This window comes from Thunnus albacares, chromosome 8 (genome assembly GCF_914725855.1).
Source record: "Thunnus albacares chromosome 8, fThuAlb1.1, whole genome shotgun sequence".
In the NCBI taxonomy this organism is placed as follows: Eukaryota; Metazoa; Chordata; class Actinopteri; order Scombriformes; family Scombridae; genus Thunnus; species Thunnus albacares.
The window spans coordinates 4,453,851-4,477,784 of NC_058113.1; the positions used below are offsets into that span (position 1 = coordinate 4,453,851).

At 40.4% G+C, this 23,934-nt stretch overlaps 1 protein-coding gene across 1 annotated transcript in view; it reads right to left on the bottom strand.

Annotated features, from left to right (window-relative positions):
* taf2 (TAF2 RNA polymerase II, TATA box binding protein (TBP)-associated factor) overlaps positions 1 to 23,934 on the bottom strand; it is a 26,949-nt gene continuing 3,015 nt past the window's right edge. Inside the window, exons 5-27 of the mRNA XM_044359158.1 lie at positions 23,641 to 23,782; positions 23,146 to 23,377; positions 21,584 to 21,768; positions 21,284 to 21,397; positions 18,517 to 18,616; positions 17,383 to 17,468; positions 17,110 to 17,245; positions 16,834 to 16,988; positions 16,614 to 16,728; positions 16,306 to 16,415; positions 15,657 to 15,722; positions 15,224 to 15,350; positions 14,881 to 15,006; positions 12,253 to 12,393; positions 11,607 to 11,717; positions 11,127 to 11,320; positions 10,302 to 10,441; positions 9,802 to 9,871; positions 9,370 to 9,479; positions 2,585 to 2,814; positions 1,525 to 1,689; positions 1,149 to 1,251; positions 1 to 1,043 (exon numbers count right to left, since the gene is read on the bottom strand). Coding sequence (XP_044215093.1) covers positions 745 to 1,043; positions 1,149 to 1,251; positions 1,525 to 1,689; positions 2,585 to 2,814; positions 9,370 to 9,479; positions 9,802 to 9,871; positions 10,302 to 10,441; positions 11,127 to 11,320; positions 11,607 to 11,717; positions 12,253 to 12,393; positions 14,881 to 15,006; positions 15,224 to 15,350; positions 15,657 to 15,722; positions 16,306 to 16,415; positions 16,614 to 16,728; positions 16,834 to 16,988; positions 17,110 to 17,245; positions 17,383 to 17,468; positions 18,517 to 18,616; positions 21,284 to 21,397; positions 21,584 to 21,768; positions 23,146 to 23,377; positions 23,641 to 23,782 — 3,257 coding nt within the window. The 3' untranslated portion in view covers positions 1 to 744. The remainder of the gene's footprint in view (positions 1,044 to 1,148; positions 1,252 to 1,524; positions 1,690 to 2,584; positions 2,815 to 9,369; positions 9,480 to 9,801; positions 9,872 to 10,301; positions 10,442 to 11,126; positions 11,321 to 11,606; positions 11,718 to 12,252; positions 12,394 to 14,880; positions 15,007 to 15,223; positions 15,351 to 15,656; positions 15,723 to 16,305; positions 16,416 to 16,613; positions 16,729 to 16,833; positions 16,989 to 17,109; positions 17,246 to 17,382; positions 17,469 to 18,516; positions 18,617 to 21,283; positions 21,398 to 21,583; positions 21,769 to 23,145; positions 23,378 to 23,640; positions 23,783 to 23,934) is intronic.

The window sequence follows — 23,934 nt, forward strand, 5'->3', positions numbered from 1 at the left end:
TTCATGAATAAAAAAGCATCTTTAATCAATGATGACAGTTGGGAAACAAAAAGTATAAAAAAAACACACTAGTATTACTTGAGTTTCAGTTATACAGTACGGTGAAATTCCTCCGTTTAATTTTCACCAGGGAAAGGTCATTTACAGAATGTTAGAGACACCGGAGGCCTCGTCCAGACAGAACGGTTAAATGCACACTACGATCACTCATGTTTCCTCTCGGAAGCCACTCACTGAATGTTGGGATTGACCTGTGGGGATGAGGCGCACCAGAGTGGTGTCTATGTAGGGGGGGAAAGTATATGAGGTTGGCTAAGGCTGTATTTGACTGTTTGTGGAGAGAGGTGTATGTGGTTGCATGCCTCAGACGGCCTGGAAGCAGTATTAAAAGTCCTGGAACTTCTGCAGGCTGTTGAACACAAGGACGGCTCTGGAGGGTTTGCCTTATTGACACTGCAGCCTCAGTTCCGGTTTCCATGTGTCCTCTCTCAAGCCAATGTACGCTGCCGTTTCTGCTGAGGACTTCAGAGTGTTGCCATTTAATAACACTTACATAGCATCCTTTTCTTTTACATTCTGTCCAAAAAAATCTTCTAGTAAAGAATATTCAAACTAAACATATTTTGCTTCCTATTTTATGGCTCCGTACTCACAGGGATGCAAGCCTGCTACTGCAAGATGGATGCATTCGGTTAACCCTGACTGAACCCACAGCAGCTGGAAACCAAATGTCCCTCCAGATGTTTAGTCAGACAGAGACGGCGAGCGCAGGGACCTGCCGCTGGCTGGGCTGTTGCTGTAGGCGTGGGAGTTATCCCTCTCTCTGTCCTTTTCCTTATCCTTGCTTTCATGTTTGTGCTTGTGCTTGTGTTTGTGCTTGTGCTTCTTCTTCTTCTTCTTGTGCTCGTGGTGGTGGTGGTGATGGTGGTGGCCGTGATCACCTCCGTGCTTAGAGGATGAGGAAGTGGTCTCTTTGGAGAAGGATGGCACAGGCGTGGCGGGCATAGAGAGCATGGACTGTTCGACTGATGGCGGCTCTTTACCTTGACAGAGAAGAGGATAAGAGGATGAGTGTGTCTTACCAGGTATGGGTATTTTTATATCTCTCTTGGAATGATGTATGACATATTGAGTGTGTATGTGTGTACCTGGTGTGGAGGGTCTCTCCAACAGGTTGAGATGATGGTGAATGAAGGCCTGACTATCATGAACAGTCTCCATATCAATATCTTCATCTTCCATTGTGTTGAACTACAACAAACCAGAAATACATATTAAAACCTTGTGAAAATCACCTGTATATTTCTGAAGAAAGGCAGACTTAATAAGACATTTCTTTGTGCATCACAAAAACTACTGTAACAGTGTTGCAGATATAGAAAAAGCAAAGTCCACAACATTTCGGCATGAATAAAACTATGAAAACAAATGAGTTGAGAATAGCAAGGCGGAGCTGAGTTAAGCAGCAGGAGAGAAGAAACAAAAGCAAAATTGATATCAAAAGTCATGCCAAAACAGTCTTACCCTGATCTTATAGCGCCCTCCTCTTCCATCATCATCCTGTTGCTGCAGTACCTGTCCCGGCTCTGGAGGGGAGCCCAGCGGGGTCTCAGCCTTTCTCTTGAGGCCTTGAGGGGGCTGGCCCACCCCACACACACCTAATGAAATAGGATCTGGCTCTTCATCCACCTTGAAGAAAAAAAACAAAAAGGTACTTGCATACTGTGTGTAGTGGGGAGGCTTATTTATTTTTCTTAACAACGATGTCCATTGGTAGCTGTTCTGGAGCCTTTAATTAAGTCAGATGATTTCCCTCAGCAGATGAAGATTGCCTAGTTGTTATGGAAGTGTAGACTGAGATTGTATTGGAATTGTTTTGTTACCTGCTGTTTCCAAGGTTAAAATTAACTTGTTTTAATTTTTAACCTATTTTTTTAAATTAACAACTCTTAAGCCAAAAAGGGACAAGATGTCCATAGCAACTGAAACTCCATCTGATAAGGAACATAGTGTGATACACTCGAAAGCTCCAGAACAGTGACTGATGGTTGACTGGTCAACTAAGATAATACTGGTTCAATTCAACCAGCTGTCAAGGAGATTTTATCATAGCTATAACAGCTGGAATAGTGCTCTTAACATCTATTAAGGGTACAACAGTAATGCAATGGGAATGAAGTGCAACCAAATACTGTTGGCAGCACTATACTGTAGTACCCATAATAACACAGATCCAACCTAAGATAATATTGTTTTCATGAAGTAGTTGCTAGATGCGTGCCATCTGAAAATGTAGCATTAATAAATCAAACACATTCAAACAGAAGGAAAGGAAGACCACCAAGCAGCTCCCTACTGACATCACCATTGGCACAGAAACCAATGAAACTTGAGTTGATGTGTGATGTAGTATGCTTTTAACCAATGTGTGTTGGCTGACATTATACAATTTATGGTCAAAATAACCATATGTAAAAAAAAAGATTATATCCTACCTGTCAAGAAATAACAAAACTGAATAACTACACTGAACCAACTGTCCTGACGGTGGAATGTCACAGTTCATTTTTGGCACGCTACTTACAGTTGCGTAGCTCATGCCGACACCATGGATGCCTATGCTGGCAGGCGTGTCCATGACAGCAGCGACCCCCAGCTCAGGCTTGATTGTGGGGTTTAGGACAGCTTTCTTCTCCTTCAGGTTCAGCACAAGGCCCAGTTCTGGCAGGGGCAGGCAGGAAGGCCGAGTCAAACCGAACAATGTGTAGTAGAGGTTGACAGCGTCACAGCGCAGCCGCCAGTCATGGGAGGTACCTGGAAGGGAGGTAGGAAAAACATCAAGCCAGTTAGATCAAACGAGATAGAAACAAGTAGTTGGTGTCGTCTAACTGACAAGTTTTTTAAGATAACATGAGAAAGAAGAGTGTGATGAAACCGGCCTAACAAACCAGCTGCCAGTAGCATGAGTTGGATACAATAAGAGAAAGAAGTAAGAAAGAGACATGAAACAAGCATGTCAGATGATTGCAGTGCATTGCAGTGCAGTTACCAGTCACAGGAGATGCAAAGAGAGTAAAAGGGTCGGTACACTTCAAAGGAAATGCTTGTTGGATCATCAAACACCATCTGAAGCCCCCTCCACCTTCACCTTTCCTATGTCAGAACTGGCAGGACTTTGTGCAACCATTTCTGTAGCTGTCCAACTGGACAATCAGACAGTTACACCCCAACAGATCTCTCAAGCTCTCTACTTCTGTCATTTATTGTGTGTGAAAACTAGAGCAAAACCAGAAATACCTTGTATGAACTGTTTGTTTTAAGTACACCCTGACGTTGAGGGACAGAAAAATGCAGACAGGCAAAGAACAAGCAAGAGGTGAAGAGGTTGTGAAAGGAAAGGAGACCAGGGTTAAAGGAAGAAAACAGTAAAGGACAAGAAAGCATCATGGAGGGTTGGATGAGGTTCTATTAATCCTGAGCTGCATGCTCTTCACAAGCACATATTTCATTTCACATTCCCTCAGAGACACAACTGAATACAAGACAATCAGCTCTCAATGACAAATTAAAGGAAAAACTGGTACAGGCCTGAATGTTTGAACCCTACAGTGAGGGGATCTGGTGGCTCTGTTATGCTGTGGGGGCATTTTGCTGGCATGGTTTGGGTCCACTTGTCCCTTTAGAGGGAAGGGTCACTGCAAAACAATACAAAATTGTTCTGAGTCATCACCTTTATCCCATGATGAAACATTTCTATCCTGATGGGAGTGGTCTCTTCCAGGATGACAATGCCCCAATTCACAGGGTACGAGGGGTCACTGACTGGTTTGATGAGTATGAAAATGATCTATCATCATCTATGGGAGATTTGCAGTGACCCTTCCCTCTAAGGGGACAAGTGGATCCAAACCATGTCAGCAAAATGCCCCCCACAGCATAACAGAGGCCCCAGATCCCCTCACTGTAGGGGTCAAGCATTCAGACCTATACCGGTTTTTCCTTTAATTTGTCACCCGTCTGTACATGCATCAGTATACGTGAGTTGTTTGAGTAGCAGTGTGTTGAGAATTGGAATGAATTAAACACCAAATATTGCTGAAGCTGACAATGTAAAGGCCAGGCGCCTACCATGGGGGATGGACTGTGGCTTTAGGCTCTAACAGCAGCAGAAAGTACTCTGAGTTTGTGTTCTCACAGTGATGACCTTCAGCCAGTGAAACATCATCCTATGTGAGTGTGTGGATTTAACGCATGGGGGGCTGTGGGTTATGGGGGAGAGGAATGAAACAACCAACACATTTTCATAACATAGTATTTAAGGTTACCACACTCTGGTCACTATGTATTTTAACTGGCAGTACAGTCAGGCTGTCCAACAGCCACCCACACTGACTGACAAACAAAAAGTTCACTGGAAATAATGATCATCAGTTTTTTTGTTCATCCTTCATGCTTGCAAGTCAATAAATTAAATAACATGTTGCAATGAAAACTTCAAGAATATGGAACTGTGAACATATACATGTATTTGGGTTTTAAGGTGGTGTGTGTTTGGATTGGCAGATTTAATCGTTATGGGCTGGCTAGCAAGCTGAGAGACACGTAGGACCCCCTGGAAGAGAAAGAAATAATGAAACCTGAGGACACAATAGAAGGCAGAACATGTACATGGCAGAGGCATGGCACCAAAAAGGAGACCTTAACCTTTTTCAGTTCATGATGGGAAGAAACAGCAAGATAATAATGAAGGAAAAAGACTGGGAGGAAAATATTTCATCTGAAACACAATCACAGCCAATGAACCCAATGTGATTACTTCCATGAAGAATGTGGTACTTTTAACTGTTCCTGATATAGAGTTCCTTTCACAATAATGTGTGTTGTCTGAGATCATACCAATGCCAACAAACAAGGACAGTAGAGCCAACAGCAGCCTCAACAATTGGCTGAGACTCTAACGTGATGTCTCCCAAACAAACTAATTTGTACGGTGTCACAAGTACATTTTTCAAGGACCTGGCATATAACCAATAACAACTAGGAGGATGGGCCCAAATCTGGAGGGCATTTCTGCAATAGCCACGTGTCTTATAGAGCTACTGTTTCATGTTGATTGTAGCACTGAGATACTACAGAGAAAAAGTGTGTTATACAATCTGCTTTAGCTAAATCTTGAGGACAAATCAGTAGTGTTCCTGTAAAAAGTTAAATAATGGAAGCATTGATTTTGGGACTACAAAGATAACCTCCTGTTAGTTCTATGGGATACTGCTGAAAAAATTCACAGTAAATGATTTGTTGATTGACAGAAAATTCACTGGCAACGAGAAAATTGATTAATCAAGTAATTTATCAAGGGAAAACGCCAAATTTTCTCTACTCTCAAGCTTCTCAGATGCAATCATTTGCAGCTTCTCTCTATGTTTCATATCACTGTAAATGGAATATCTTTTTGTTTTGGACTGTTGGTCGGACAAAATAAGCAATTTGAAGACATCACCTTTGACTCTTGGAACTTTAAATGGGCATCTTTCAACATTTTATAGAATAAGTGAAGAAGAAAAAAAAAGACAAAATAATCCATAATGAAAAAAATGAATATGTAGACATGTATGGAGGAAAGCAAGTGGAACTGGAAGTAAACAAAGACTGTGTAGCGGTGTAAAATGGAGAACATGGGTAAAAAGAAAAGGGGAGAGATCTTGAATGACATTAAACAGCACTTTAACTTCACTTGAACTTGAACTGTAGCAAATCTCAAAGTTTTGTCCCTTTTCTTTTATTAGAACAGAGAAACTAAAGTCTGGAAACCAGCTGACTGAGACACACAAGTGTTGCATTATCTAATTGAAAGCACAATAATTTAAGACAGAACCAACTCATTCAGTGTGATTCCTTTTAAGTTAATTCAAAACCCCTTGGGATCTACTGAACAGGGTTACAGGGAATGTTCAAACAGTGTCAGTGGGTACATCCCAAGTCTATTAAACTGCACCCATGTAACTCTCACTTGCGTCCTTTCCGTCCCACCATGGATGCATGGAGAGACGCAAGGAAACCATGCGAGGAGAGGGGAAATGAGGAAACTTGTTTTTAGAGAAATGAGACATCTTTTCTTCTGAAGCATCATGTGAAGCGATGTCTGTTTCTGATGACGGCAGTAAACTAGCGTTTCTTTGATTTCTGTCAATGGTACCTCCTTGACCAAAGCCCTTCTGATTACTGAGTTTGGCCAATGAGCAGCACTGATGGTTCCAAACCTCCATATCACTGTGATGTTTCAACTGTGCTGCTGGAAACTTTAAATGCTTTAGAAGTTCTTGAGAAATAACTTTAAATCAACTCCATAACACAACAAAATTTGGAAGGGGTGTTGGTACTCTCTGAAACCACGCTAGTTTTTGTAAACATTCAGACACCACCAGTAGGTTGTGAAACATCTCCTCAGAAGTCTGAAACCACACTGTAACCCGAAGAGATCTGGTAAAATGAGACTGGCTCCTGTTGTGAAAGATATTAAGCTTTATAGCTTTTCAGGGGAATTGTGAAAAGGCACTGCTGGCTTTGATAGACAGAAAACAACATCTCCCAGAAGGATGATACAGCTTCTTTTAAGGTGACCTACAAACATATTCAAAGCTGTGTCATGCCTCCTTCACAGGGAGAAACACATTTACTTGAACTTTGTCCCTAATGAAACCAAAGATGTGTTACATTCTGTTACATGCACTGTGTTAGTTGTTTTAAAGATCTAGTATTATGGCCTTTTTTGACTCATTTATATAAATACTGAACCTATTTTAAGTAAGGCTGACCCAAATGCTTTGAAGCTTTGTTCGATGTCATGGTATTCGAACGGCAAGATCAGTATTTGAATATTCGTGTGTGTGTGTGTATATATATATATATCTCTATCTATCTATCCAAGCAACTCGTGTGTATGTGACTACAGCTTTAGCATGATGTCCAAAAAGTCATTAAGCGTTAATAACTTCAAAATCTGTGAAGATGACCCCCAGAAAGCTGAGCACCAGATATGCCAAAAGAAACATCACAACTCTACAACCAGTTTGTCAAATCACCTGAAAAATGAAAGTTGTTGTACACGCGATGCTATGCATTAAAATTAGGCTATGGCTAATGTTAGCACTAGTGATGTCAGTTTCGGTTAATTTTGCTTTCCACAGGCCGATACCCATTAACCAGTAAGTAACCAGTTAATTTTTAGAGAAGTTATGATGTAGCTTTCGTTTGCAAGAGCTGTCCAGCAGTCGGTGGTCAGAGCTACGGAGCTAACTTGTCTGCCCTGGCTAGCTTGACTTTTAGCTCATCCTTCTTCTCCTCAAGGTGTTTTTCAATACGTTTAGTCACAGTAGCTCTCAATGGTATGACATACTTGGGCTCAAGGTACCAACATTTTTTATCTCAGACTGCTAGCTAGCAGGGAAGCCATTAGCAGAGTGTGTAAGCAAATTAACCAATAGATCGACATGCGTAACTGGTCTAAAATATTCTTGGTGGTTAACAGATCAATGGTTAACTGTTGACATACCTAATTAGCGTGATTTGCTAACAATATTACATTACCTTCTGTTTTATCTGATGTTACATTATCAACCATGGCTAATTGTCATCTGTTATTGTAGGTGCATTGACTGAAAATAGATGTTTCATCCAAACCGACCATCAGCACCTTACAAAAAACACTTAACTCAATAATGAAGATGCACAGTAGTGAGTGAAATGTATTACATATGTATTATAAGCAATTTAGTTTTTATAGTCTGAGGCTGTAATTCATTTCATTTCATTTCAGGGCTCATGTTAACAGGTTAGGGCAGCCACACAGCACAGTGACCCCCCCCCCCCCCCCCCACTCTGATTGGCCAGAGGTGTGGCCCCACCCTCACCCCCAGACAATCAGAATACTACCTAATGAATAATGCAAGTTCCCTTACACCGCATCTGTACCTGGAGACAAAGACAGTATATTGTGATCTATGAAGTGGAGTCTGATCCTGAATGAAGGGGAAGGATGTTTCAGAACAGTAAGATCGTGTCTAAGTTTCCTAACAAAGTAGCTGGAGGTTGCTTAGCTTAGCTTTAGCACACTTCTAGTGTCCTGCTTTGCTCATCAATTGGCTGACATACAAAGTCTGACAACAGAAGCTGGAATTTTCCATCTTTAAGGGCTAAGAACTGGGTCAAGCGTGGGCCTTGAGGTCACACTAAAATTCTTAAGCGGAAGGAGACATTCTCTCCTCTCCTTGACACTCAGAGTAACTGTCTGTGATGTTTGGGGAAGCAGAAGCCTCTCTGATGAAGGGTAAATCGGCGTTGCCATGGTTATCAAGGTCAGAGGGGCCTTCTTTGACAACACAGATAGGGGGCTGCGTTAATCAGACATTCAAACCAGAATGTGCTGACGGTGACCTGAAGCTCCATGCAACGTGACCTGAACTAACACGGGTAAAGTGCAGTTCCTTGTTTAGAAACTACTGAACCAATAGACTAATTTTTCATATTGTGGGATGATCTGTTGGGGTTAAAGACCAAAAGTCAGATCTTCATTTTCAGAACAGCAAGAGTTGACATCTAAGTGCAGACAACTTTGATGTTTACTGTTTCTATTCTCCGCTTGGCCAAGTGTTCAATAAATATTCTCAGCATAAGACATTGAAAGCTTCTGGACACTTTCTTCACTGATGAGTTGACCATTGACCAGTATTCCTCCATAACAAAAGCTACATATGCACTCAGCGTAGCGCTGGTCAGCGGTGACCTTGTGATAAAGCTTCTTGCATATTTGATATGACTGTCAGGGCTGACCTAATAACAAGTTCAGCCCCAAAACCAGTATCTCTTGAGCAGCAAATTTTAAAAAAAACTTAAAAAATATAGTATAAATGAGTAATTTTACAGCACCATCACTGTAATCCATCCCAAAGCTCATTCTTCATAATACCAGCCTTTTAATAAACTAACTGCTTTAGCACTGTTAGAGCAGTTCTTTAAAGAAAAACTCAAGATGCATGAACTGAACGCTCAGCTGGGTAATTTCCCCTACTTGTGGTCAGATCAGCCCATTTGTGGGCAGAGGGAAAAACTAAACTGTATTTTCTTGAATGAAAAAGCCAAAGAGAAACTGGCCAAGACCTATTGATCATTTGATGCATTTTGAATCCAATATTCAGTTTTATAATATCCCCAGAGCTGATGAGACAGTCAAGCAACTCCTTCACATCATAAAAAGTGATTAATGACAGTAATGTGAGTATGCTACCATGGAGAGACTATTTCAGTGATAAAAGACACTTCAGCATGTGTGCATGTGTGTGTGTACGGTGTGTGTGTGCGTGCGTGCATCACCTGAGTTCATAAGCTTCCAGAGCTGGTCGACCAGAGCTTCATTGCACAGAGGTGAATCTGTTGTCTTGGTGAAAGGTGGATTTTTACAAAGCATACCCAGGATCTTGTGCCTGATTGGAAAACAAACAAGTTCAACTAGTGTGCAGTTAGTCAGCATTGACAAAAGCCATCTTTGAACAGCAGGTGAGGCTGGTCAATTGAATTTCAGTTTCATGGGACTGATAAAAGAAAACATCTCTATGAAAACTACAATGTGGTTATCACACTGACGTACTCTTACTCATACACTCAACCTTTAATATATTTAATATTGCAGAATGAATCAACGACAAGTTAGAGGGAAATATTCTGATAAACTTTGAGGCTTTCTGTGAGAGCCTAATGTATGAATAAATGTATGAATGTGTGTTGAGTGACTGGGTGCTTGCTGACCTGACATAATGAATTGGGTCATTGTGGACCATGTTGAGCAGCCACTGCAGCTCTGCTGAACTCCTTTCAACTAGAGGAAAAAGACATCATGAACACAAGAAAGGAAAAACAAACATCTCACTGTGTGAAACATCCTCATCTTAATTGTGGATATGGTGCTATGTCAGCAAGCAAAGACCACCTGGAACTACGATGTATTTCTAAAATCACCTATTTTTAGATGTGTGGGGGTATAAAATCTGAGTTGAAATCTGTTTAAAGCGATGTTATTGTCTAAACAATTATAAAAAGAGCATTAGGCATATCATACACATACCATGAATGCACTTACAAATGGAGTCACCTTAACTGGCTTCCCCAACCTCTAACATAAACATTGACTGACTGAAATACAAACTATACTGAAACTGATCTCCAGGGACCTGTGAGCTGGATAACCTGTTTCACGATAATACTAAAAATACTAATAACAACTAGCATATTTGTGTTTAAAGTCCTACCTCTAGTATAGTCCACCAGAGCCTCCAGTGCAGCGACACGAACATCAACGAAGTGTCCATACTCTGCGTAGGACTTGAAGAGTGATGGGTCGCTGGGAATATGACCGTTCTTCTGAAGCTGACGAATTGCTTTCAGACAGCTGGAGAGAGGGAGGAGGATGAAAAATGAGGGATATACCAGTTGTGTGTGTGAAACAAATACAAAAAGATGACTGGTAGATGCATTAAGCTTTTTCTATGTCAAAATAATAACACAGCATTGAATAAATTAATACATTAATCAAATCTTGTGACTCCATGTTTCCTTCAAACAAACAAATGAACTGCTTCTTAATTTCTTCTTCTTAATAACTTCTTAATGTTGGAATGTACTGTATACAGTATATGTTATATGGATTATTTTAGAACATTTTAAGCAGGGAGAAAATTTTAGAAGACTTTTTAGGATCATTATTACAACAGTGTCTTGCAAAACTTGTGTTGAGCCACACATTGTATTCTGTGAAAATTGCATTGCAGTGTATTCTCATTTTATTGTCTAATTATTGTGGCAGCATCCATCACAAGGTTCAAGACTTAGTGGCTGCTTGTGGTTTTAGATAAGATCACAATGTGAACATGGACTGAGGAAGTGGAAAATAGACAGGGTTCTTAAATTGAACACAATTGAACTGAAAGTTGTTTCCCCATTTTACAGAAATATACCAAAAAGTTCATTATTATTTTGTGGGAATTGCTTATTATGATGTCACAGGAAATACATGTTTTAGGAGAACACCAGTCAAGTCACCAGACATGTAGAGGCAAACACACTCTGCTCTCTACCTGACTGTGATGGTGTTTCTGAAGCTTGGCAGCAGTTTCTCCATGTTTAGGAATCGTGTGATCTCCTCCAAGATGAGTCGAACGTCAGCATTTAAGTTGTCAACCGTCCGCACTTCATTGTTGATGCTGATGGCCGGGGTCAGAGAGTTGGTCAGTGCTTCAATCAGATCTGCTCGGTAGTAGTTATCTGAAAACTGAAGACAGACAGGCGGGGAGGAAGAGAGAGGAGAGAGAAAAGGAAAAGGGGGAGATATTAATATCCAGATTTACTATTGGCATCTGTAAAATAGCAAAATTTAAGCAATCTGCTTTTTTTACATTTTAAAAATGTAAGTTTTTTTTCAACCATTTATGTTCATGATGCCACTGAATGACAATTAATTTTAAATATCATGAAAAATATTATGTGTATTTTTTGTGTTTTGTCCATAGTCATAATTCTTTAAGGCTAACTATGTTAAAGTGAAAATGTGTCTTTACTTTGTTTTTTCTGTTGTCGTTGTACTTGATGAGGTCAAGGATGAAGTTGAGGACATCTTTGGGACAGAGGTTCTGGACGTCTCGGAGTAACGCCATGGCAACAGGCATTGTCTGACATGAAAAACAAAAGCAGAGGTCATGATATGAAATTATCATAATGATATTGCTAAAAGAAAGAGAGAGAAACAATTTTACAGACTGATTTCATAATGTGCTTGAGTGTAGTAGATGACTGTCAATAAAGCACAACTGGTACTTGACTTTTGAGTCCAACATGGGTATTCGAGAGTTTTAAAAAATGAAAACAATTTATTTGCCTATATTCCTTTTTTTTCGTAAATAGGCAACACAAATTTGATGAGGATCCTTTAAAATTGGTTATTAAAATTTGTGCTCAAGATATGTACTAAGCAGGACATGTTAGTTGAAGAATAAACTGTGGTAGGCAAACTATGTAATATATACCAGTATATCTGTAATACGCTGAAGTCCACTGATAATATTGACCATACCTATGAATCTATCGATCAGAGCAACAGTCTTGAAAGAGAGCTCAGGTTTGTCAAGAGCTACTGGGCACGTTTTGAAAAACTAGTGTATGTTGAACTATGTAAGCCTGCCAGTGCATTTTGTTTATCTGATGTACCTTTTGCAGGAAGTAGCTCTGGAAGTTGATGAAGTTGTTGGTCTTGACGATGTTGGGGCAGCTCTTGCAGCAGAACATTCTTGTGAACAGGGACTTCATAGCCGGCGGGCCCTGCCACGTGCTCACCATTGAATTGGCTATCTGCGAGGTTAAAATTGCACACGAGAACAGAAGAACACAATTTTACATCAGTCAGTTGGTTTATTTCAGCTCTGTTTAAGTTTTCCACATGTGGAGGACAGCATCTGTCAGCTGTCATCGCAGTAAAATAACAAGTCTGGAAAAATGTAATATTCGAGATTTCTGCAAAGCACATGCAACGTAAAATGTACACAGAAGTTATGGTAGCTACATGAGAAGTACTGCATGGCACAAAAATGACAAGTCAGGAATGTTGTAGCTTGTATAACAATGTCCTTTCTGTCCGTTATAATTTTGCGGTGAGAACTGAACTACAAAGTAAAAGGCAAATGTACACATGAGCAGCACATGAGGTTTCCACAGGTATGAAGACCAGTGGCTCCAGTGGTCTTTGGGTTCCAACAGGATATTGGGGAGTATATGTTAATGTGGTAATGTAGGGCCAAGGGTCACTGACACAGGATGTTGTCATTTGGTAAGGTAAATAAAGGGGGGCATGCACGCCGGAATGTTTTTGTATGTGTGTATGCACTCATTCATGAACACATCTGTACTTTTTGTGCGTCAGTGTTTTTAAAATGTGCGTGTATTCGTCAGTTTTTATGCGTTCTTCCCCGATTTTCTGCCCTGCTGGCTGTTCCTTCTTCCTTTCCAAATTTTCTATCAATAACAAGCAAGTTAAATACAATCCAACCAATAATAATGAAGCCAAGTCCATCTTGATGGTTAAAGTCAGTCATATTTCATCCTGTGGTCAGTGTGGGTATGCGAGTCTGTGAGTGTATGTGTTTATGTGCGTGTCAGAGAGTGTGTCTTTGTGTATGAGCTTGTATGTCAATCTGTGTGTAAGGAGTATATACCAAAGGCCATTACGATGGAGTCTGTTGGGGGTTCTTTGGCCAAACACAGCAACTTAATGAAAGAGGTGAAGTGCTGCCATTTCAACCTCCACTCAGTTTATCATGTTGTGAAAATATTGGTTCAGGTGGGGCGCGAATGGTGGAAATCCAGTGGGGTTTAAGTTGGAATAGACCAAATCCAGAGAATAGAGAATTTCCTGTAGCCACAGAATAGGATTATTCAGTCAACTGAGTTTAAGTGCAGCGAGGGTTAAACTGGTGGGTGGCCATGCTGGCTGGGACCTAATATGTTGTTCTCATACTGTAGCCTTTTCACACTGTTGTTAATTGAATTGTTTCACAATAACTATAAAGAGAATAGAGATGAGGGAAGATGGGTGAGACAAAGAATTTGGAAAAAAAAGAACAGTGTCATATTACATTAGAAGTTTTGTGTCAAATTATTGTTAAATTCAAAATAACAGAGTTGAGTCAGTCTCAGTCCCTTACTGTGAAGTTATAAACTCCTCATCCCTCTATCCATATGCATCAGTCATCCAGACCTCCCAAATGTTCATTCATCTAACTACCCTAAAGCCTTCCTTTCTTTCCTCCCCCCATTTTCTTTCATCTACTAATCCATCCACATTACTCTCTATATCACTCCCTCCCCTCTCACTCCATCTTTGCTAAGCTAACTCTTCATCCCTTCTTATTTTTCCTCAGTGCTGTAACCTTCTATGTTAGACTTTTATTGCCATTCTGAAGTTAATTAGTTCCAAAGCAAATTAAAACAGTGAAGGCAATACCCAACTTCAGTATGGTCATTTTCCCACCAATGTTTACCACCTAAACCCAGTTTTCATGACCTCTGACACATTTGATGATTGGAGACAGAAGAATCAAAACATCACCGGGTCTTGGCCATCTGGAAGCACAGGCTTTGGGTACAACTTCAAGTTCAAGACCTTGCAGAGTTAATCCTTACAGTTGTTTGCTTTGGTGGACATTTAGCTAATTTATTCTTTAGCGAAATAGTGCCGAGTGATGTGTATCAACAACAAACCTGAAGTGTTTTATTTATCTGTCACTTTAATTATCATAGCAACCAGATGTCAAGAGGCGTGACTGAAGTTTAAATTCAAAGACAGAAATAGCAGAACACAATGAAATGTTGGATGTTTATTTTGGAAGACTGGAGGAGGAGTTGGTTGGTATGTCGCCTTTAGAAAACAATGGTTCACATCCCTCCAGTGGGTGTTTTATAGTGAATTTACTCGCCATCAGCATCTGTATTCTGTGCCAGGTATTTTGCTCAATAAAGAATTCCACATCCAATCACAGTTGTGAAATACATATAAGGGGAAAAGCGAGTGTGAGACACTCGTCCTTGACACTCAAAATGTGTCTTATTTGCATCATGTGGAAGTTGCTGAGGTATTCAGTAAATAAAGCTGTAGTGACACCTGTGGTGACTGATACCTAGATTAAGTGTGTATCCATATTACAGACTCCATCTCAAATGTTGTTTGGTGAATTAATTATGGGTCAGGAGTACAATCTGCAACAATGTTCTGCATTAGCTAGGCCAAGCTGTTGCACAAATGCTGTGTTGCTGAAATACTAACACACACACTCTGACACATACCTTGGCCAAACAGAAGCAGGCCTGCATTCGGACTCTGTAGAAACATTGTTCTTGCTCTAGGATGTCAGTCAGAGCCAGTCTGGAGGCAGGGGTTGGGAACTTTTCTAGTGCTGAGATGGCCTCCTCCTAGCAGAGAGATAAAGTACATGTTCATCTGCTGAACATCAAATAGGAAACACACATTATGAGTGCAGTGATTGGCCTTAGCTATAGGTAAAAAAAAAACTGAACAAAATTAAGTCCAAGTGGATGTATTAGAAAACAAGTTCATTTAACCATTTACAAATGTTCAAAAACAAAGGCCAGTGTGGAGAACTGCACTCTTGCCATTACATTATCCCACCTGTGCAACCACATCCCTCTCATAGCGCAGCTGATACTGCCACATGAAATCAGCCTGCTCAAACTCCACCTTCCTCAGAATGGACATGTCTGGGTCAATCCGGATCCAGAGGAGAGGAGAATCAGCACTGAAGAGGAGAGAAGAGACAGGGACACACTGAGGAAGAGAAACTCATTTCAATTTAAACAAGGTGTGAATGATATGTGGATGTAATGGCCCAGCAGGTAAAGGCGCTGTTCATTTCAACTAGGAATAGTCAAGTAAGTTTTGAAAGCTATTAATTAAATGTAATCCTGCTTTAACACCAGAAAACAACAACATTCATGCAATATATTATGTGTAATGATGGGACAAAAAGTTAATTCCTAGATAATCTGTCATCTCATGGTCAAATAGCAGGTAACAGCACACAGTGACTGTAGTAATTACTTACTCCATGGCTGATAAATCCATGTCGACTTCCTCTCCATTCATCAGAGGGATCTTCTTTTTCTTGTTTCTGGGAAAATAAACCAACAGAACAATCAGTGATTAGTTAACCAAGGACTATAAGATGAACATGGGGCACATTCATTTTTAAAAAACACTGTGTTTTACCACTGCCTTGCTCAAGTTCAGTTGGGACGAAACTGCGTTTCTGGATGATTCTACAGCTAGTAAGCATGATGGCATCTATTATCGCAGTAGTGCCGCTTGGGCTGTTAAAGATGTGAGCATTTCAACGCTGGACATCAGCTGTGTGCACTGTGTCACCTCTAGAGGAGGCTGACGATAACCCCTTCTTGCATGTCTACTACATCAGGGCTCCCATGAAGGGAGGGTGTCTTTTTGCAAGGTGATGTCCACAGAGGCTATTGAACTGAAGGATGACTGTGGTGACAGCTGTATATATGTGCAGGCGGTACCTCACATCATCATCTGATCACCACAGATCATCTGCCTTAAAGGCGTGAACAGAGGTGTCTTCAGTCAGGTCACGTGGAGGTGTGATATCCCATACTATGTGTTGTACCTTGTTCCTCTCCTTCAGGGAACAGAAGTTATAGTCATAAGATTTTGTTTTGCTGTCATACATAAAGTACCTTCTGCTCTTGGAGTGACAGGGGATGTCATGTTTGAGGCTGTTCTCCTCTATCTGCAGCGTGTGGTTGAAGGACCCGTCCAGCTCCTGCACCGTCACCTTGATGGGACCCTGCAGAGAAATATACATATGATTATTAAAACAGCCAAAGTCCAAATCCTTGCATGGTGAGCCAATAAACTGGGTTTGAGTTTTGATTGTGCATGTAATGGTACCTCCAGTCCTTTTCAGACATGGGATTTACCACATTGCTGAGTTAATCACAGACAGAGAAAAACCTGATTCCACATGCTGTATCTAAATGCTCACCACATATTTCTGAGTTCCAGATGATGTGTAGTCCTGACGGATCTCCAGCTCTAGCACATTCCTCTTCCTGTTGAAGGCAAAACTCCCAAAGAATTTCACCACAGAACTCTGGTCTCTGGATGCAAAAAATTAAGACTAAAAAACCTGCTTATGATCCAAGAACAGCTGCAAGGAGCATGTACCAAATGACAGAACTAGTAGGTGACAGATAAAAGGATACACCCATTGTTTGATGAGAGGGCCAATGTCTTTGCCAGAGACGTTAGAGATGGATTTAAGGAAGGCGTGAGTAGACAGAAGCATCTGACTCCACATGTGACTCTGGTACTTCTGGGATGAGGCTGTGCTGGCCAGACTCAGGAGCTTGTTGAAAACCTGAAGGGAAGCGTCACAACAAAGAATTAAAATGAAGGCTACATCAGTGTTTTGCTGTGAAGTTAATTCCAACTTATTTTGACTACCACAATAACAGAGAGAGAAGGCAAGAAATCCTCACCTGCAACATGAACTCCATGCTGATCCTGTTTTCTATCAGCCTCATCACCAGGTGGGCCTTACACTGGAACATCTTGTAGTATTCCCAGGACAATGTGTGAGGGTGCTTGATGGAAAAGTGAAGGTGGGGAGTTGGACTGAAGAAAAAAAAAAAAAAGCTTGGTCAGTGTGTCACGCAATTATGATCCAGCAAATGACCCGCTAATTACACTTCAAACATTAAAACTGAATCGCTACGATGCACGAGGATTCAAATTGAAATGAAATCTATTACTTGTCCTTCTCTTTGCCTCCACTGAAGGTTGGGTGCAACAGAACCCCTCCCATCTTTAGTTCATAATCCACAATCTTGTCCAGCTCCTGGGAAACAACAGAATAAAATGTATCAACATTTATAAAAGTTCAGGAAAAATGAAATTATTTTATATTCAGTTTTATATAAGTCATTTCTAAATTACATTTCTAAGTAATTTCTTTTTTTTGCATCTCATGCACATCATTTGTAGGGCTGCAACAAACGATTATTTTTGTTATCAATTTATCTTCCAATGATTTTTTCAATTAACTGATTACTTGTTCAGTTTATGAAGTGCAAAAAATCGTAAAAAAAAAAAAAAGTCCAAACTTCCTAGAGTTCAATGTGATGTCCCAAAATGTCCAAAACCACAAAAAATCCTCAAATCTGAGAAACTGGAACCGTAGCATGTTTTTTTTGTTTACTATTTTGGCTTGGAAAATGACAGTAATTACTAATCGATTATCAAAATAGTTTCCAAATAGACTATTCATTCCTGCTTGAATCATTTGTAAGAAAAACATTTCTGAAATAACTCTAATCATTGTGAACTAGCTCAAAGTTTTCCCTTAGCATTCATTAAATGGAAAACTTTAGTGAATGCTAAGTTTCACTAAAGTTTATCTTTACTGAAACTTTCTTGCTGTGTTTTAGAGTGGAGCCACCTTGTATGAAATAAAAAGCACCTCCTCTAAAATCAGAAGACATTATTACACTTTATGAAATAGTAGGCTTATTAAACTTCAGTGAAAACATCACACAGCAAAGGCCATGTATTCAGCGAGTGACGTGGCTGTTTAAACCAACATCTAGTAACTACATAGATAACAAGATGAGATGCGTCAAGATAGATTCAGTCTGTTGGTTGACTGATCGTTTAAATTATCTGTTCGCTTTGCAGAAATTAATCAGCGGCACATCACAATGTCGGCAGAAAAGAAAATCTGCTGAGTTTTTACAAGTTGGGAAAGTAGAGACATGGTGTGAAACTTAAGCCTCACTACTGCACTGCAGGAGTTGGGCAGCTATTACCACCTCTGCAAACCATTTTCCTTGGAGGAAACCCTGTAAGTGTCATGACAGGATAAAAAGAGTAGAAATTAAAACTGTTACCTCTTTGATCCAGTGCCGGTACTCATTGACTCCAAAGGTCTTCTTCAGGTAGAGGCCGTAGATGTAGCCTGAGATTCCCTTCAACACCCACTCATCAGCCCTGCAGGACAACATATCATCATGTCATATCGTGTCACTACAGTCTAAGCTTACAAATTACAAAACATTACAAAATATCAATGGATTCATCGGGAATTAGTTTCATTCCCTTCGAGGTTTATGGTGTATGAACAGTACAACCTCCTCATAATGAACAGTAGCAAATGAACTACAGTTTCACAGATTTTATGTAAATTAAATTCAGACCGGCAATCATTCAGACTTTCACAGAGCCTCTTTGTGATGTGATTTATGGCACTACTTATAATTAGGCTACAATAAACAACACTGCTGATTGTTCCTCCCATTTCTCCAGTAGTGTGCTGTGTAAAGTCATGTGCAGGTATATGGAGCTGAGAAACCTGACAGTCTGATGATGAAATCCCTTTTGGTTTGACCTTTTCAACCTTTTTTTTTGTTGCTCACACTGTTTTGAGCACTTTCAATGGGGGAAAACCTGTTCAAAGCACTTAAATGCTTGTGTTGCTTTATCACTGAGTTTTACCCTTGGGGTGTTTCTTGGAAGAAACTTGGCAACGTAAACACACCTCATAACATAAATGTATCAGCCTGGATTTATTAGCTTGTAAAAAAGAGACACAATATCAACAATGGTGGTTTTACTGCTTGATGCTGAACTGAATCCAGTCTGGCTTTGAAGTAAAAATGATTTCATCTGTGTGTTTGCTATAATCAACATCGAGGAGAGAGAGAAGCACTTCCTTTAAAGATTTGATCCACTCTTTGCCCTAATACCTGTCTATGGATCAAAAGATTGATAATTGAGAATTGTGGTACTCTAAAGCTTTGAATTGAATTTCTTTCATGATCTCCCAGACAATAGAAACCTTGAAAAGTAGCCCCACATTCTGGCTTGATAAATGCCCTAAAACACAGCACAACAGAAAACAAAACCTAGAAAAGAAATGATGGGTCAAGTCTGTCTTTATATCAGCAGACATTCATGAGACAACTATTTCATAGATTTGGAAATGAGATGGTTTTTTTTCTTGTGCCTTTCCTTTTATATATGTCTGATGGGCTACTGAGCATGGCCTGTTTTCAATTACAGGCCCCAGTTAACCCCCAGTCTGATTAATTGCTAGCAGGCAGCGCCATGCTTTGCTAAAATCAAAGAGATCTGACTTTCTTGGGGTCTTTTCTTACACAACGCCAGCCAGCTCAACAACATAAGCAAACCATGGCCCCACATCTGATGTGTGTTTAGAGGTCACAGAGGAGAAGAAGGAAGAAGAGAAAACAACAAAGGATGAGAGAAGGTAAAGAAAAGACACCCAAGCGTTTCTCTCCACAGACCTGGCAGCACTAGTGTGTATTAAAGTCCTACTGATGGGCTTCTTAACACAAGTGAGCCCCCCTGAATCACTTCCTCGGTCTCTCACACGCACCGACCACACTGGCCAAGTTGCTACGCAGTAATGCAGTGATCCATCATGCTGGCAAATACAGTTGTTCAGGCCAGTGTTGGCCTGACTTCTGACTCCTAGTACTGACAAAATACCTTAGTCCTGTTGTAAATCTCTCAACACCGACCTTATATGAGAAGGTCTGAAGGCTAAATGTTACCACACTTCTCAAAAAGACCAGAATGCAGTGGAGGGAATTGCTGACAGCCTGGGCTCCATTGAAAGTGGTTTGTACATTATGTGAGTATGCTTCCAAACAATAATGACAGCGCTTTTCCATTACATAAACATCTGGACACTGGGGCACTGCAGTCTGATCCTGGCTGAACTCATAACACCTCTTTCCATGATTGTGTATTTAGCTCAGGGCTGGTTTCAGACATGCATGGTCAAGAAACTACTAAATATTTGAAGTCTTTGAAGTGACAGCTTCATTCACCCAGAAGAAGCAGCGGTGGTTACATATGCACTTCAATCAAAGTGATAGACATCATCTATCTAACACCCTTCACCTTCCTGCTGCCACCCTCCTGCCTGCACAAGCTGTAAGCACAAGGCCAGATGTCTTAACAATAGGAATGACGGTGTGCTTAAATGCAGATTCAGTTGTCCTCTCACAAGCTGGTTCCTCTGCTGTGTCAGGCATAACAATTAAACTACAAAAACAGACTAGACGTCATTACTGTTTGTCAGTGATCATTATAATCAGGAGCTGCTATGGCTTAAAAGAGTCTCAATCACATTACATGATTTCTAGGTTCAGTTTCGGTTTAAAACCTCTCCGCCTATGTGCATGTGAGTGCTTTGTTTCTCTCTCTCTCTCTCTCTCTCTCTCTCTCTCTCCATTTTTGCTGATGCTGTCTGTGGTTTTAACACATTTATCCTGACAAATGTGTTGCCTCAAAAAAACACTAAACCGAGCAGGAATGAGCTGACTTTTGACTATAGGCAAAAAACTGAAACCGAACCAGAAACTGAATTTGAATTATTTATATTTGAAATTGAATCACATTGTTTAACTTGAATAATTGCATTGAAAAATTGAATCTGAATAGCATAATTTGTAATTGAATTTATTAGTTTGGAATTGAATTCCAATAAACTTGAAAGTGAATGTAATATTACGAAAATGAATTCAGTTGCTCCGAAACCCTGACTGAAAATTCAACTCTCTCGCAATTTCGCAAGTTCTTGCAATTCAAAGGCTGGGCTTTGCAACACCATAAAGTGTTGAGTCTCACCATGACATCCTGGAGATGAAACAACCAAAGAACTGCTGAGCCAAGGCCTGGGCTAGACAACTGCGTGTTAGCGGGGTCTGGTCTATGATCATAGCGCTGTGGAGCAGGTTGGTACTGAAAGACAGAAGCAACAATTGAAGTTTGAGGCAGAATAGGATACACACAATAAAGTCACAGTGAAAATACATACAGGAAACCTTCTGTGGCTGTTTATTTATTTGTATATGTGGCATTTATGCATTCATACAGAAATGTATCAACCCTATCTTTACCTGAAAATACACACCATCTCATGCCTACCTGAAGATGCTCATGGAAGCGTAGGAGGACACTTGTACGTAGGCCTCATCCACAAACACAGTCTTGAAGCAAGAATAAGGGTAGCGGCATGTGAGGATCTCCTCATAGAACTCAAAAATCTCATGTAGGTAAGACATGGAGTGTTTGAGCAGCGGCAGCAGCTGCGGCAGGCAGAAATGAGTCACCTGGGAGGAGACAGAGCAAAAAACAATGTTATAGTTATTGATTAGGGCTGAGTTTATTTTAAAATATTTTGAAATTGGAACAAAACTGAAACTGGCAAGTTTAGGGCTACAAGAATACTTTTTATTAGTTCTTTTGATTAATTATTTAGTCTATCAAATGTCAGAAAAATGTGAATGGATGTGGTGTTCACTCATATTTTGCATAATTCATACCATAAGATGTTTTGATAAAGCAAATCAAGTTATTTGCCTACTATGCATTAGTAAACCTAAACTGAACGCTACCACCTTGTGTTTAGGGACATCTAGTGGTCATTAGTAGAAAATACAAGGGTGGACAAAAAAAACAGAGGCACAATAGTGCAATTCACCTGCAGTAAAAAACTAATTTAAACTAACAATAAAAACTCAAACTCAAAAAGCAGATACCCTAGTGATTATATACCAACAGTTCCTGGCCTCTTTGTAACTCTACAGGTTGTTGTACAAGACCTTGAAAAGTAACTCATACAAACTGTGCCCACTAAAGCTGTGGTACACTGCAACAGTACTTGGCGTTCAGATTAATATGACTCACATGTTTTACTGCCTGTGTAACTGTGATTTACAGTTATTACTGCCTGAGCTGTTGAGTATCAGGCATTGTGTCTTTTGGCTTTTCTTACTTGTTGAGTATGTTAATGAAAACTATAGCCACAACCTTTGAATGGTGCTGTGCTTTTTGACTTTCTAAAAACAAAATCAGTAGTTTCTATGTAGAAATGCCAATTATGTCTATAAAAAAACAAACAATACCTTTACTTGCCTGAGTAAAACAACAACATGATCTTTTTTTTAGCACAATATGGGTAATATTAGCCTCTCTCTATTATTACCCTCTCAGCTAACGTTAGCCCTGGCTCTCCATGCGGATCCAACTGGAGCACAGAACCCCGGATTGTTATTCAGGTTAACGTGGGAAGACGGTTTATAACTGCAGTTGGCAACCAGCGTATTAGATGCATTACCGCCACCTTCTGCTCCGGAGTGTGGACCAGAGATTAAATCCTACACATTAATCCTGTCTGTCTAATAAACTCAAAGAAAACTCTACCTCTCCACCCACTTGGCAGGTTCATTAAAGTTTTAACACTGAGCTCCTGAACTCCAGTCTTCCTAAATTCTTCCTTCATATATTGTCTTTCTTGATCATACTTAGTACAATCTATGCTTGCATGCATAATAGTCTCCTCAGCCATCTGGAAAAAAATATCTGCATATATCGGCATCGGCCATCGGCCACAGTGAGTTGGAAATATCGGCATAAAACCCAATATCGTGTATCCCTAAAATAAAATCTTACTTACTTAATCCCACCACTAGACACAGCAAACCCACCTCATGCATGTAGGGGTCTACAAGGATTTCAAAGGGCCCCACAGCCAGAGAGATGTTGGGGGCCGCGGTGGGGATGGGGAGGACATAGTGGAAAGTTTTCTTCCTCATGTCATGTGTGTAGACGGTCTCGACCAGATCGCCACAAGACACCGCCACCATGGAAGCATCCACTGTGAACTCCAGCTTCCACGTGCACAGCTCTGAGTAGGAGTCCACGCAGGGGAACCAGAATCTGAGGGAGAGGACAATTTGATGAGATTTAAGCACAGCCAAAAGACAGAAATGAATGTGATGACTAATGTTAAAATGGGCGTTATTTGCAGACTACAACAGTCAGTTGTAAGTGTGAGTCTGCACAAGAACAGAGGTAATGCCCAGAGAGGAAAGGAGTGACAATATTGAGTTTAGAGGAAGTGCAATTTTGATTGTCTGTCAGCAAATGGACAAATTGAACTCACAATAAATAAGGGTTACTATAAACACATTTTTTGATACCTGGTGGAGTTCTGGTATCCAAAGGAGAACACGTGAGCTCCTCTCTCTGCCATACTACCCTCCACATCAGGTACAACAAAGTGGAGAGCCCCTTTTCGCTGGTCCAGGGAAAATTCTATGTACACCTTTAAAACTTTCAAATCTGGAGACAGAAAACACAGAAACATTAGTGGATCATTCACAATCTCACAGTTGAGTTTCTGTAGATAATATGTAGATACATAGATCCTCTGAGGTAGTCCAAAAAACCGTGGTGGTCAGCTCGTGTGACCATTACCATCTGAGCCATCAGGA